A 14,440-nucleotide genomic window follows, 5' to 3' on the forward strand; every position below is an offset into this window, starting at 1 on the left:
TGTATTGAAAGAATAAACAAATGCATGCATGTTTGCTTCTGTTAGAGCTCCTCACTATTCTGTAAACATTGTCAGGGAGGCATTCCTCCTGCTAAAGGATGGAGAAACTTAGGGGCATATGTGAGTTACCTGATTCTAATGTGCCTGACCTTGTAATCACAGAAGCTGGGGAATGATTCATAAATCAATTGTGCTTTCCTCCCTCCCCAAAATTATGTTCCTTTATTCTTAAAAAGCACTGGGGAAAGTATAAGTTTAATCGTTCCAAACGTTATCTGGAACAACTATGCTAATGCAGCTGTTTCTAATTACTCGCATCTATTGATATGACCAACATTTATTGGCTATCTGCATTGTACATACTGCCGAATACTACGCTTTGCAATAGAGGTCCACAAACATCAAAAGCAAAACTTGTTTTTTATTAGTTTAGATGACAGTTATTTTTAGGGTTATGAACTGGATTTTCAAAATCAGGATTCTTCGGGCTCATAAGACACATAAGAACTTTTTATTTATACTTCAGTAGAGCAATGGGTTTAAAGCATTAGTTGCGTTGTGTTGAGGGGGTAGGATACAGTAATACTTTTCTTACCAACAGGGATATGTTCTGAGAAACGCATCATCAGGCAATTTCATTGTTGTTTGAACATCGTAAAGTATACTTGCACAAACCGAGATACACTCTACTCTATACACTGAGGCTGTATGGGATACCGGTATAGCATGTTACCGTACTGAATACTGTAGGCAATTTGAACACAATGGTAAGAATTTGTGTATGAAAACACAGAAGAAGTATAGTAAAAATCTGGCAGAGATAAAAAAGGATACACCTATATTACCATGAAGGGAGCTTGCAGGACTGGAAGGTGCTCTGGGTGAGTCAGTGAGTGGGTGGTGAGTGCATGTGAAGGCCTGGGACGTCACTGTACACTTCGGTGGGCTTTATAAACGCTGTATCCTTAGGTTACACTACATTTATTAAAATAACATTTCTTCAATCACAAATTAACCTTAGCTCACTGTAACTTTTTTAGTTTATAAACTTTAAGCATTTAAAAAACGAATTCTTTTGTAATACAACCCTTTGCTTAAAACAAACGTGATACAGATACACTCACGTTTTTCTTCATATTTTTTGTAAGCTTTTTTCTATTTTTTTGACTTCTGAAACATTTTTTGGTTGAAAATTAAGACATAAACACACATCAGCCTAGGCCACACGAGCTCAGGATAATCAGGATCACCATCTATCTTGTCCTATTGCAGGAGGTCTTCTGGGGGCATGAACACTCATGGAGCTGTCATCTCCTGTGACATCAGTGCCTCTGGAATCCCTCCTGAAGGACCTGCCTGGGCTGTTTTACACTTAACTATTTTTCTTTATAAGCAGAAGGCGTATACTCCAAGGTAACAATGGAAAAGTATAGTATTTTAAATACACAAACCAGTTACATAATCATTCATTGCCATTATCAAGTACTATGTATTTTTGTAGTAATGTGTGTTAGACTTTTATTCAGCTGGCAGCATAGAATTGTTTACACCAGCATCACCACAAACGCGTGAGCAGTGCATTGCACTATGACATTACATTGGCTATCAGGTCATTAGGCGATAGGAATTTTTCAGTTCTGTTATAATCTTATGGGCCCATAAGATTAATGTTGTCCATCATTAACTGAAATGTCATTAGTATTATATGACTGTACTGGGTTTGAATTTGGTCTTGAGGGTCCTTAGACTTTGAATATTGGGGGTCTCTGGCGGGTGTGGTGTAAAGGGGGGAGGTACCATGTGTATCCACAGATGAGCTTGTTGATTTGCGCTGCCCAGTTTGGTGGTTTCAGTTCATCTGTGACCCACTCACCTATCAACGGGAGTTTCTGTGGAGCGGATCAAGGGAAGCCTGAGTGCACACACGTCTCCTACTGCCAGAAGCAGTGCTCTCACTTGCCGTTCTGTGGGTGATGTAATCAGGTGATGGTTCCCATGTACATCCTTATTTGAAACATAATTTTTGTGTATTTTCATCCCTAGGTCCATGTACTTTTATTTGCACATCATAAGTCTCCTGATAATACTATTTCTGCCAATGAAACCACAAGCTGATATGCAGAGGCAGCCTCAGACTCTGAACTCTATTAATAAGAGAAAAACAGATTGATACCTCCAACAGAAGCAGAACAAGCAAAACTGCCGAACATTCGAAAGATGAGATGAAAGGCTCAAGGTTTCCTCCCGTGACTTAGAGGCGATGTTTACATCTTTAGTTTTTTTCTTCTTTAAAGTGCAGGGGGTATTTTTTTTAAAGCCTTTTTGTACAGATAAATTGGCCATGTCCAGGTTATTGGTTTTAATATTTGATAGGACATTTGAGTGGTGTGGCAGTGTGTGGAAAAGGTGCCAAAGCTGCAGAGACAGTCCATTCTGGGCTGCTGGCTTTTCGCCCCTTTCAGCACAATTTCCAGCTACTGTGACCTGGCTGCGGGGAATGCACGCGTTGGTGCCGAGCATCAGAAGATGAGTGCCGAGAAGACTTGTCACAGGTTTCTCAAATCAGAACATACTCAGACGTGGTGGTTCCCTGGGAAGCCCCAGACCCTTTGACCTGTGATGTTACTAGTTTGCAGACATAATAACTCAGAGGACCGTGGAGGTAGAGGGACCATGGTTTCAGGGCACTGAAAACTCCCTGCACTGCACCAAGCTGACTAACCATGCACTCTTGAATGGACTGAATATCAGACATGCCCTCAGATAGGCTGCAATTTTTTTGGTTTTTTTTGGAATGTAACCCTTCCCTTTTTTCTTCTGACCTGAGCCAAGATTGAAAATCAGAAAGTCTCCTGTACCTGGAGTTGAAGAGGGGCTGCTGTTTTCTGAATGTTTCTGTTTCACAGGTGCCACCTGCTTGCCCGGGGCTGGTCTTGAGAAGACACCCAAATGTTCATGCCTCAAAAAGGAAGCAGAATGCCTTTTAGAGAAATAACTTTAAAACGTAATTTAAAGTTAGTTAGACGTTTGGTAAGAAGCAGCAATTGTTTCTGTCTTTTCTCCCCTCATTTCATGGAGGTGTTAATGATCATGGCTGGCCGTGATGTACACTTGGACTGATTTTCATTTTTTTCAGTTTCATAGCTGAGAAATTCAGCTTTGTTTTAGTTGAATCATCATATTGGAAAGCAGACATTGAAAGTTCTTTTCCTATCTTTGTTTTGAATGTGTTATGGCGCCTTTTGGGGACTTCCATTGGGTAATATTCTATGTGAGAGAAGGAAGTGTGGTATTAAATGTGGAAAATAATCATAATGATAAAATGTATGCTGCAATGGTGTGCCCTCCCAATCAGATTGCTTGGGAGGAGAAAATTTATTTGAATCCAATGGTAAAAAATTCGTTTCTTACTGAATAAACTGTATGTTTCTATGTAAAGGAAATGTTTCTGACAGGAAGAATTGCTTTTTGTCTGTGTCAGTAGAGACTTGATGTTCACTCAGAAGTGTGTGAGTGTGTGTGTGTGTGTGTGTTTTAACAAATGTGTACCAACTTAAGGTTTTACTGTATGTTTCAGGCCCTTGGGTGTCTCGTGTTTTGGTACAGTTTCTGATCTTCATTCCCAACTTTGCAGGTAGGATTTTATCCCCTTTCACAGATGACAGTACTGAGAATCAGAGAGACATTTGCCGACTGCCCTAAGATCACAGCGTTGGTGGGAGAGCTGAGATTTGAGTTCACGGTAGTCCCATGAAGACCATCAGCTGTGAGTCTCTCCATGAGGTGTCCTACTGGTGCTTCTCCTAGGATAGTGAAATGTGGAAGTAATGTGCCTGGTCCTCTGAAGCATGTGTACACAGTCCTGGAACCCAAACTCTAGTCCTTAGAGTCCTTCCACTGGGACAGTGGAAGTTAAGAAGTAGTAGATATGAGCTAGTACATGAGTCTCACTCCACTTTAACAAGGAAATCTAGGGGAAACCCTGCTGTGTTGTCCCATGAAGAATATTAGATAGTGGGTAGGGGAAGGGGTTGTAGGTACCTGAGATCTGTCAGAGTTTGTCTCCATCAGGTAGAGACTGAGGTACAAGACCAAGAAAAATGCATGTTTTCCAAACTAGCAAAAAGGGTAAATATTACCATTGGTGTGCAGCATGTGGAATCATCATATTACAGTGAAGTCTTTGAATTCACGACGTGATTGATGACCAGGTTTCACTGTATGTAAGTTAAGTATCCTCATGTCTCAAAGAAGAACTTGGTAACGAAAGGAGAGGTGTCTGCTTTGATGACCAGCTGCCCCAGTTTGCCGAGGACTCTCCCAAGCTCTCAGTCCTGGGCAAAGTGGGGACTGGTCCAACTAGTGACTGCCCAGAACTGTTGACTCCTTATGGAATGAGGAGAAGTCAAACCTCTAGGAGCTACGCTGACAGATGCTGTATGTCAGAGCTGGTGTGAGGCCCTGAGGCTTTATTCACTATAAAAAGACCACCACACAGGAGACTGATGAGCGTCCTTTTTCCTCTGAAACCCACTTAACCATAGAAAAAAATTTCAACTTAGGACCAAAATTTAGACAGAAGGTAGGAACAGTTTTAAAATTTTCTTAGATTTCCAAGTTGTCCTAAATACAAGATGCATTTAATAAATACTTCTTGGATTGATGAGTTTTCAGTGGAAAATAAATACATTTTCTGGTTTCGTTTTTGAAAAAGCCAAATTAAAATATTCTAGTGTTTTTTTTTTCTTTTGGACTTTGCAAGTTAACTGTATGGAGCAAAAATATTATTCAGTGGTTGCAAAAAGCCATAAATAATTCACTCTGGGATTCTGACTGGCTAAGAGAGAAGGCATGAGGAGAAAACTGGAAGAAGAACAGAGGAGTTAGCAGGTGGCCCCCAGACCTGGTGCGGTGTGTGTCCCTCGGTTACTCTGCAGGCTCTGGGGCTCCCAGGAGGTCCTTCCCAGTCCCACTGCCCATGGGAACCACACAGGGAGCTTAGAGAAAGTGATTGATGCCAGGTTCCTCCAGGGACCACATCTTTTTTCTCTTCTTGTCCCTGGCACTTGGCATAGTGCCTGGCCTGTAATGAAGATTCAGTAAGTGTTTGTTGAATGAGTGAGGGATTGAATTGATTAGTTTAATGCATCATTGCACTTGACAGTTTTGATTGAGTCACTTTTGCACTGGGAAGCATCATTTCTGCTTTTCAGAATTAGTTTTTGAAATAAAGCCTTTTTTTTTTTTTCGGTGAATTCTGAAAGCATGTTACATGATATAATCACTCAGGCAGCCAGTTTACCTAGTCTGAACCCCTCTGGTCCACCCATCCATTAATTACTGCATTCACTTATTTATCAAATGTGTCATGTCTGGCGTGGGCCTGGCACTCTGAGGCACTGCAGGTGAAAGATGCTGAAGACCCCATTCTCTGCTCTTGGAGAGTTCGTGGTGTGCCCAGAAAGACATGATCCAGAGGAATGTGCCATAGGAGTGCCAGGAGAATCCCAGCATTCAGAAATGATAAAGTGATCGGCTGCCTGATCCTTGTTTTCTTAGTTTAGAGTGATCTCATTTTCCAGTGCTGGGAGTTACCCAGGACAGCAGCATCCCTGCTCTGCAGCCTCATGTCCAGGTGAAGTGAAACTTGCACTCATCCTGAAATTGTGTATTGACCTTGCAACGGCTCACTGCCAGTCAGTACAGTAGCTACCCAATAGAGGAGACTGAGCTTTCGTGGTTGCCCATAGGAGTAGCAGGGTGGCCAGTCCCCCTTCAGAGACATCTTTAGTGAGGTTTCCAGGCTTAGTGAATGACTTCATGAGGCTCCAGAGGAGCTTCCAGTCAGGGCAGAAGACCACCATTCCTGCCAGTTCAGCTGCCAGCCTGCAGAGGAAGCCAGATTGGGAAGCTGGGAAGTTTTAGTGAAGCCCGCAGGGGGACCACCTTGTGGTCTCCCCATGCACGCAGAGCACCAGCAGGTGGTGAATACACAGAAAAATCCCTGACACCTGAAACCCTCCTAGGAAGCCCGAGGCTGTGACGTCAGTCTTGGCAGTAAGAAGCTGGGGCTGCCCAAGGGCTGCCAGGAGATGCCTTTCCATTCTATTAAAATGTTTCTGTCTCTGTCCACCAAAGAAAAGGAAGATTAAGATCGCCCCAACATAGTTGCACGGCTGAAGACAAAAATCATGTAGGCGAGGCAGTGAAGCCGTACTTCTCGCATTTTACTATATTTATCCTGTCTTTATTAACATTGCTTTAATTGGCAAATCATGCTTGTACATTCATGGGGTGCACTGTGAGGATTAGATAGATGTGTGCACCATGGAATGAGGAAATCCCACTACTCAGCATCTCCACCACCTCAGAGAGACCAATTCCACATGATGCCCCGGAAGTGCTGATCTAAACAAGTTAACCCCATTGAAGTAGCCAGTAGATGGATGGTGATTTGGGGCCGGAGAGTGGCAGAGGGAGGGAATGGGGGGGGGTATTGATCAAAGGACCAAAGTCTAGACAGGAGGAAGAGGTTTTGACTCTAGAGCACAGCAGGGTGACCAGAGTCAATAAGAACGTATTGCATTTTGCAAAAACATGTTCATGTCAAATGTCTCTGCATTTAGATTGGAGAGGACGAAGGCCCTGAGTTCCAGGAACACTGAAACCCAACTGGGGATGCCAATGGCTGCGGGGAGGAGTCGGGTGAGATGCTAATGTTGGAGCAACGTTGGAGCCTGCAGCACTTTTCCCCTGCCCTATTTTATCTATAATAAATCTATTTTTTATTAAGAATAAAGATGGTTCCTGATAAATGACCATTTCGTGCTTCTTGCAAATCTTGTAGTAGCATTGGAAAGGTGGCAGGTGGGGTGCAGACACTGCTGCTTTGTGCCCTCCCTGCACAGGCAAAGGAAGGGGCAGATTTACTAGCACGTGCCTTAGTTGAAAGAAAAGCTGGGATAGTGGAAGGATGTGGAGGAGGACGTGGAAGAGAGTAAGAAAAGAATATAGCTAAACAGAGTCTAAAACCTGGCCCAGACTGGAGAGAGATCAATGTGCAGTGTGGAAAAAGAAGGGACATTGAAATTGTGCATGCCCCAAAAGAACGGTCATATAAATATACCTAGTGGTGGGATATGATCCAAACTGGTGGGTCACTGTCTTACACTACTACTATTGGGGCTACAGGACTATCAGGTAAAAACAAACAAAAACAAACCCTTTTGCCAATCAAAATACGTCACTGGAAGGCAAGAGGTGCGGCACAAGTTCTTATATCTTCCCAGCTACCCTGTTCCTTTGTTGGGGAGAAATCTGCTCCAAAAACTACAAGTACAAATTTCTCTTAAGCCTAAAGATAACATGACTTTAGATTTTAAGTAACCAAAGGCTATGGTATTAGCCTTCACAGTACCACAAGCTGAGTGGCAATTACTTGCTAGAGATATTTCTTACACAAGAAGTCATCCCTCGCTTTGGCCTACGTGCCACCATCCAGTTGGACAACGGTCCAGCATTTACGGCCCAAGTAATCCAGGTCGTCGCCGAGTCCCTCAACATCTGCAAACTACACATCCCTTACCATCCTCAGTCATCGGGTAAAGTTGAACGGGCCCACGGCATCCTCAAAGACCATTTGGCCAAACTTGCTATTGAAGTAAAACTCTCTTGGTTCAGCAAGTGAGCCGGGAACACTCCTACCTCTTGCCCTGGCCCCCCCATGAGGGCCAACGGGCCTGAGCCCCTTCGAATGGCTGTACGGCCGGCCTTTCCTGGTTTCCCATAATCTCCCTGCACGACCGCCTCCACTGGCCGCCTACCTTCCGTTTCTCTCTCTCCTCCGCCAGGTACTCAGGGAGCACGCTGACTGCACTCTCCCTGTCGCTCTGGGCCCAGAGGACCCCCACCCGGCAGCCCCTCTCCAGCCGGGCGACAGCGTTCTCCTCAAAGAGCTCAAACCAGCATCCTTGCAACCCAGGAATCCTGGACTGAGGGCCCCACCACCAGGACCCATAATCTTTCACAGCCAAACCGCCAAACAGGCAGCTGTCAGTCCACTGTTTCCATCCTCATCCCACACGGTAAAAGCACCATACTCGGTCGCAATTGTGGGTTTCATTTTTGGCATGGGCTGTGTTTTCTATATGACCAAACCAAGGACTACTGTCATTGGTGGAACACACCACCTATGGGGGGTGCCCATACAGCTCTTGTGTTATTCACAAGCCACAGCCTCCAAGCCGTCCCAACCGCATGCTCGCTCACTTCAGCAATGGTTCCTTAGCCCTCAACATCCGTGACCCTGGCACAGCTGTTAGGACACAGGAGTGTCTGGTAAAGTCTGTGAAGATTACACCTGGAGCCACCCTCAGGGAACATGGCTAATATTCCGGTCCTATACCCGCATCATCTCTGAAGCAACAGAACAGCTCAGTTCTGTAAGCCATACAATCCTGCAAAATGAAGCCATCCTAACTAACCAATTCAAACCCTCAGATAACACCCCTCAGTCCTTCTCTTGGTTGACTCTAGTACAGCAGGGAGCCAACATGTTAAATTTAACTAAAGCCATGAATATCACCAACTGCTTTATGTGCCTCTCTCAGCAACCCCCCCTTAGCTGTAGTTTCCCTCAGGTCTCGGTTTAATCTGTCACAATCACCTACGGGACCCGGCATCATCTTAACGGATATCCCCTTGTTCCAAGTACACCCTCAAAATTTCTCTCTCTGCCATGAGACAGCCAGCAGCTCCAATCCCAGCTGTAACACCACAGTAAAGGTAAAATCCTCCCTCTATGCACCACCAAGAGAATATTTCTGGTGTAATGGAACCTTAACTAAAGTTATTAATGCCTCCTTCCCTTTCCCTTGTGTGCCTGTCACCTTGGTCCTGCAGTTAGAGGTATATGGACAGGTCGAACTTCTATTCCTCCTTCCACCCTCCCCTAATCACCGAGACAGATGAGCAGTCTTCCTCCTCATGGTCGTTGGTCTCTCTCTAGCATCCTCTCTGGTGGCAGCCGAGCTGGGTAGCGGCGCCCTAGGCTACAGTGTCACCTCAGCCACTCAACTAGAGGACAAGCTTCGCGTGGCTATCGAAGCGTCGGCCGCCTCCCTGGCCCCACTCCAGCGACAAATCACGTCACTGGCCCAGGTAACTCTCCAGAACCGAAGGGCCCTGTTTCTTCAGGAGCAGTGCTGCTATTACATCAATGAAACAGGCCTCGTAGAAGAAAATGTCAGCACTCTCTGTCGCCTCCAAGAGGACCTCCACAAGAAGCAGAATGCATCAACCTGGCCTCTTAACTGGTGGCAATCCCCCATGCTAACCTGGCTAACCCCTATTATCACTCCCATCATCGTAGTTTGTCTTCTGTTAATGCTATCCCCTTATTTTCCTCAGGTTTTTTCTTCCTTTTTTTATTGCATTTAGGTTCTGGGGTACATGTGCTGACCATGCAAGATAGTTGCATAGGCACACACGTGGCAGCATGTTTTGCTGCTGTCTTCCCCTTCACCCACATTTGGCATTTCTCCCCAGGCTATTTCTCCCCTCTCCCCCCTCAGGTTTTTACAGGCCCGTATGGCCGTAAACCAGATGCTAATTCACCCCATGTCCAACTCCCAACCGAGGCACCAGCCAACTGACCCTTCTCCCTCACTCTGCCCCTACTCAGCACGAAGTAGCCAGAAAGAAGCAGCATCCTTATTATCAAAAGGGTTGGAATGTAAGGCCGGTTGCCTTGCTGGGAGGCCGGACACACCCACCTCTGCACTCAGCACCTGACTCTGCACCCGGCACCAGGCTCTGCACTCGGCACCTAGCTCTGCCGCATGGCTCCCCTGGAAGGCTCCTGACGATGCAACCCTGGCCGGCTCTCACACCGGAAAACCCACCCAACAACCCGCCAACCAATGGCGGCCCACCCCGTCCCGATCCCGCTCCCCTGGAGCCAATCAGAGCACCCAGCTGTTGCTCCTTTCTCAGCCATAAAAACCCCATGCCCCAGGAAGTCAGTGCAACTTCTCTGGCCCCCTTTCCCCGGACAATAGAACCTCGCCCAGAAGGTGAATAAATTGGCATTTAATTTTCTTATACTTGCCTCAGTTTCCTCATTTTAAACTCGGCAATAACCCTTACAACTTGAAGCCAGGAGTTCGAGATCAGACTGGACAACATGGCAAAACCCCATCCCTACTGAAAAATACAAAAAGTTAGCCAGGTGTGGTGGCACAAGCCTGTAATTTAATCCCAGCTACTCAGGAGGCTAAGGTGCAAAAATCACTTGAATCTGGGAGGTGGAGGTTGCAGTGAGCCAAGACCACATCACTGCATTCCAGCTTGGGTGACAGAGTGAGACTGTCTCAAAACAAAAATAAAAAGCAATGAGGGTTAGGCCCTACTCCAGAGATTCTGTTCATTTGGTATGGGGATGAGGTCTAGTCATTCATGATTTACAAATCTCCCTAGGTATTTGAAATGTGCATCCAGAGTTAACAAACATTGACAAGGCCTAGAGCAACAGCCAAGTTCATTTGCTTCTTGTGGCTTTTGCCCTAACTCTTTCCTTTACCTGGTATGTTCTTCCTCTAGGTCTTTCCATGAATCCTTCTTGTCATTCAGGACTCAGATTAAATGTACTTCCTCAGGAAGACCTTCTCTGATCCCCACAACAAGCTAAAATAACACACCTACATTTATCTCACTGCCCACTTGTTTTCATCACTGAATTATTAACAGCAGTTCCTGAGATTTCTCTATTTGTGCTTGTTGTCTGTTTCTTCCAACTGTCGGATACGCATCTTGAGTACAGGCATTTTGCCTTATTCACTGCTGTATGCCCAGCACTTAGAAGAGTGTCTGGCACATATAGGTGTTCCAATATATGTGAATGAGAGAGAAAATGGTCTTTTAAAATACATTCTTTTAGCTCTTCTGATGGCTTTCTTTTTTCTTTTTTGGAGACAGAGCCTCACTCGGTCACACAGGCTGGAGTGCAGTGGTGTGATGTTGGCTCACTGTAACCTCCACCTCCCAGGATCAAGTGATTCTCCTACCTAAGCCTCCCAAGTAGCTGGGATTATGGGTGTCCACCACCAAGCCCTAATTTTTGTATTTTTAGTAGAGACTGGGTTTTACCATGTTGGCCAGGCTGGTCTCCAACTCCTGACCTTGGGTGACCTGCTTGCCTCAGCCTCCCAAAGTGCTGGGATTACAGGCGTGAGCCACCGCGCCTGACCCTGACAGCTATTTTCAACTGGCTTTTAATAAAATGTGTTTTACTTGTGCAATATAATTGAACTCTCCATGAAAAAAGCACAAATTGATTTTTTGGTAAATATATCTTAATTGCACTGGGTTCATTCCCTTCACAGGAATCTATATTAAATCTGCTGCAAAGCAAACAATTATCCCTCAATGTGTGTGTGTGTGTATACACACACACACACACACACACACACACACACAAATATTTTGTTGACAGAGTCTTGCTCTGTTGCCAGGTGCCAGGCTGGAGTGCAGTGGTGCAATCTCGGCTCACTGCAACCTCTGCCTCCCAGGTTCAAGCAATTCTCCTGCCTCAGCCTCCTGAGTAGCTGGGACTACAGGCACACGCCACCATGCCCAGCTAATTTTTGTATTTTTAGTAGAGACGGGGAATCACCATGTTCATGATCTCTTGACCTTGTGATCCGCCCGCCTCGGCCTCCCAAAGTGCTGAGATTACCGGGGTGAGCCACTGCGCCTGGCCCCCTTAATGTATTTTTATATATGGTATTTGTTCCTAATGTTGCTATAGTTCACATAGTAGGGCAGCTGGGTTTGGCCATGATAACATTTATTATATCAAGGGATTGCTGCTTAGAACGTTGGTGTTTGTTTTTGGAGAGAGAAGACAGAGAACGGTAATTTCTAGAAGAGAAGAAAGGTATTCAGGCAACAAAAGAGTCAGAGGAAAACGCGAAGGCTCTAATTCCTTCTGAAAGAGGGACACATTTACCCTCTCTTCTTCTGGGGGCACCTCTTTAGCAAATGAATGTAATCTGGCGGAAGTAGGGAATTTTAATTTTAGGTGGAGACAGAATAGCTGAGATTACTAAAGTGTCTCTTTTCGCAGAGGTGTAAGCCAGCGCGGCAAAATCTCCAAGCTGTGGGTCACCTGTCGCTTGGTCTCAAGGAGGCAGCTGAGTCTAACTTACAACTCAGGCAGGTGATCTGAGGGCAGTGCAGCCGTCCTTAAGTCACTGCGAGCCATTTCTGAAATGCATTACCTCCAAAAAGACAGAAGAGAACATTTGTTGCAAGGGAAAAATGAGATTTCGTGTCCTGACCCGTCTCTTCGGCAGGGACCTGAGTCCTTCCTCCGAGTCCCAAATGTCCAACCTTCTCCCCCGTTAACAGGGCTCGTTGCACGAGCAACCAGTTTTTCAGGCAGCGGCCTCCTCTTTCCTCCCTCGGAGTACTTCATCGATCACGGCTAGAAACAAAACGACTTTGTGTATGGAATAATGACTGAAATCTCACGGGCGCCTCCGCAGGAGGGGTAACCAGCTCTGCGGAGAAGGCCAGCCCACTGCCATCCTACTGAGGCTGCTAGAGCAAAACCGAGGTAGAGAGGCCAGAGGAGGGAAGCTGAGAAGCCCGAGTGGGCGGTGCATTCTGGGAGTTGTAGTCCCTGCGCGACAATGCCAATTCCCGCCCCCACCCCATCTGCACCAGGCGCTGCACTCCACCTCTCAGCCGCCTCCCCGCCACGGAGGAGGTAAGCTCTGATGAGCTGCTGCAGCGGGAGGGGGCCTAGGGCCGAGAAGCCCCTACACTACCGTCCGTGAGACGCTGACAGCTGGCATCCCTAGGGGCTCAGGGACCCTTGGGTGGACAGCCACGAGGGGCCTTGAGGCCGCCGTGTGTCCCTGAGTTCACTTTCCGTTCTCCCCACAGGCGTGCAGAGTCCGCAATGGAAGCACATCTGGCCGCTGCCAGGGTCTCCGGAGCCGCGGCCTCGGCTTCCCGGAGCGATGAAAGACAAGAGGCGCCTGGCGTCCCGCCTGCCTCGGGCGCTCTGGCTAGCCAGGCGGTAAGGGGTTCGGGCAGGCTGGCGGGAGGTCCTGCGGTGCCCGCCTTTGCACCGCCCCACCTCCTGGGGGCGCTGCTGAGAGGGCACCAGCTGCCCATGCCGCCCAGGCACTCAGCTGCGCCCGGCGCCCGCCACTGAAGCTCACGACGTGTTGCCGCCCGCGCCCACCGCCGTCTGCGCCCGCCTACTCGAGCCGACCGTCCTCCTGCCCCCAAGATGTGGCACAGCGTCGGGCTGACCCTGCTTGTGTTCGTGGCCACGCTGCTGATCGTCCTGCTGCTGATGGTGTGCGGTGAGTGGGGGCGGCAGCTGCGGGGCAGTCCACACCCCGGGTCGATCTGTTGGCATTGTCTTTTTAAAAAACAAAAGGGCATGGACGGAGAAGTGTCTTAAAATCAACTGTTGTCCCCTAGCCTCTCAGGCCTGAGCACGGAGGTGGGCCCCTTACCCATGGCCGGCCCTGGGCATCCTGGGGAGGGAAGGGACAGGATCCAGGGGTGAAACCCTGTCTTTCTTCACCGGCAACGTCTGCTCTTGATTTCATTGTCACCACAGGCTGCCCAGATTGTAACCTTGGCCTGCATTCGAAGGTGAAGCGATTGGTTAGTCTTTTTTCTTCTGCAGATTCTGACCTTAATAATGAGGTGTCACCTTCATCAGCTGGTGGGGTAGAGTTGGGTTTTCAGCACGTATGAAATTGTTTACTTAAACTCAATTCCAAGAACAGACGTCAAGACCAGGCAGCGCTTAAAAACACCGGCTATACTGGCCGGGTGCGGTGGCTCAAGCCTGTAATCCCAGCACTTTGGGAGGCCGAGGCGGGTGGATCATGAGGTCAACAGATTGAGACCATTCTGGTCAACATGGTGAAACCCCGTCTCTACTAAAAATACAAAAAATTAGCTGGGCACGGTGGCGCGTGCCTGTAATCCCAGCTACTCAGGAGGCTGAGGCAGGAGAATTGCCTGAACCCACAAGGCAGAGGTTGCGGTAAGCCGAGATCGCGCCGTTGCACTCCAGCCTGGGTAACAAGAGCGAAACTCCGTCTCAAAAAAAAAAAAACAACACCGGCTATATTAAACTTCCAGGGTCAGGTAACATAACTCTCAGTTCTATAATAATGGTGCTGCTTTTGAATGCTGTGCGTGCTTTCCTTCTTAAAATGAGAAGACGTTCATTGATGTTAGGCCAATTGTAGAGCTTTTTGATTTCTTTATACATAATAGCTGATAACCACAGGCTTCTTAGCAAAGTGGCTGAGAAATTGTGAAAATCTAAAAAGTATGTAGAACACATATCATTGAGTTTATACATATTTTTAAGACTGAAGTATGGGTTCAGGTTGATGTAATAATG

The 14,440-nt window shown here is 46.9% G+C and overlaps 1 protein-coding gene and 2 long non-coding RNA genes across 8 annotated transcripts in view; 2 read left to right on the forward strand and 1 right to left on the reverse strand.

Moving 5' to 3' along the window:
* Positions 1 to 6,815, forward strand: part of MBOAT1 (membrane bound glycerophospholipid O-acyltransferase 1) — a 107,783-nt gene extending 100,968 nt beyond the window's left edge. The window contains exons 13-15 of one of the 6 annotated variants that reach the window (XR_013533663.1): positions 2,044 to 3,030; positions 3,578 to 5,635; positions 6,627 to 6,815. Coding sequence is in view for 2 of the 6 variants with exons in the window: in XM_035294798.3 (XP_035150689.2) it covers positions 3,578 to 3,634; positions 6,627 to 6,717 (148 nt within the window). In the remaining 4 variants the exon portion in view is untranslated. Of the gene's footprint in view, positions 1 to 2,043 lie in introns of all 6 variants that reach the window. The other 5 variants (XR_013533664.1, XR_013533662.1, XR_013533665.1 and 2 more) reach the window with 5 other exon arrangements.
* The window catches only part of LOC103792238 (uncharacterized), a 77,754-nt gene that overhangs the window by 52,159 nt on the left and 11,155 nt on the right, over positions 1 to 14,440 (reverse strand). The gene's annotated exons all lie outside the window — the stretch shown is intronic.
* LOC144582015 (uncharacterized) overlaps positions 12,725 to 14,440 on the forward strand; it is a 42,781-nt gene continuing 41,065 nt past the window's right edge. The window contains exons 1-2 of the long non-coding RNA XR_013533666.1: positions 12,725 to 12,769; positions 12,949 to 13,376. This is a non-coding gene — a long non-coding RNA (uncharacterized LOC144582015). The remainder of the gene's footprint in view (positions 12,770 to 12,948; positions 13,377 to 14,440) is intronic.

This window comes from Callithrix jacchus, chromosome 4 (genome assembly GCF_049354715.1).
Source record: "Callithrix jacchus isolate 240 chromosome 4, calJac240_pri, whole genome shotgun sequence".
NCBI lineage: Eukaryota > Metazoa > Chordata > Mammalia > Primates > Cebidae > Callithrix > Callithrix jacchus.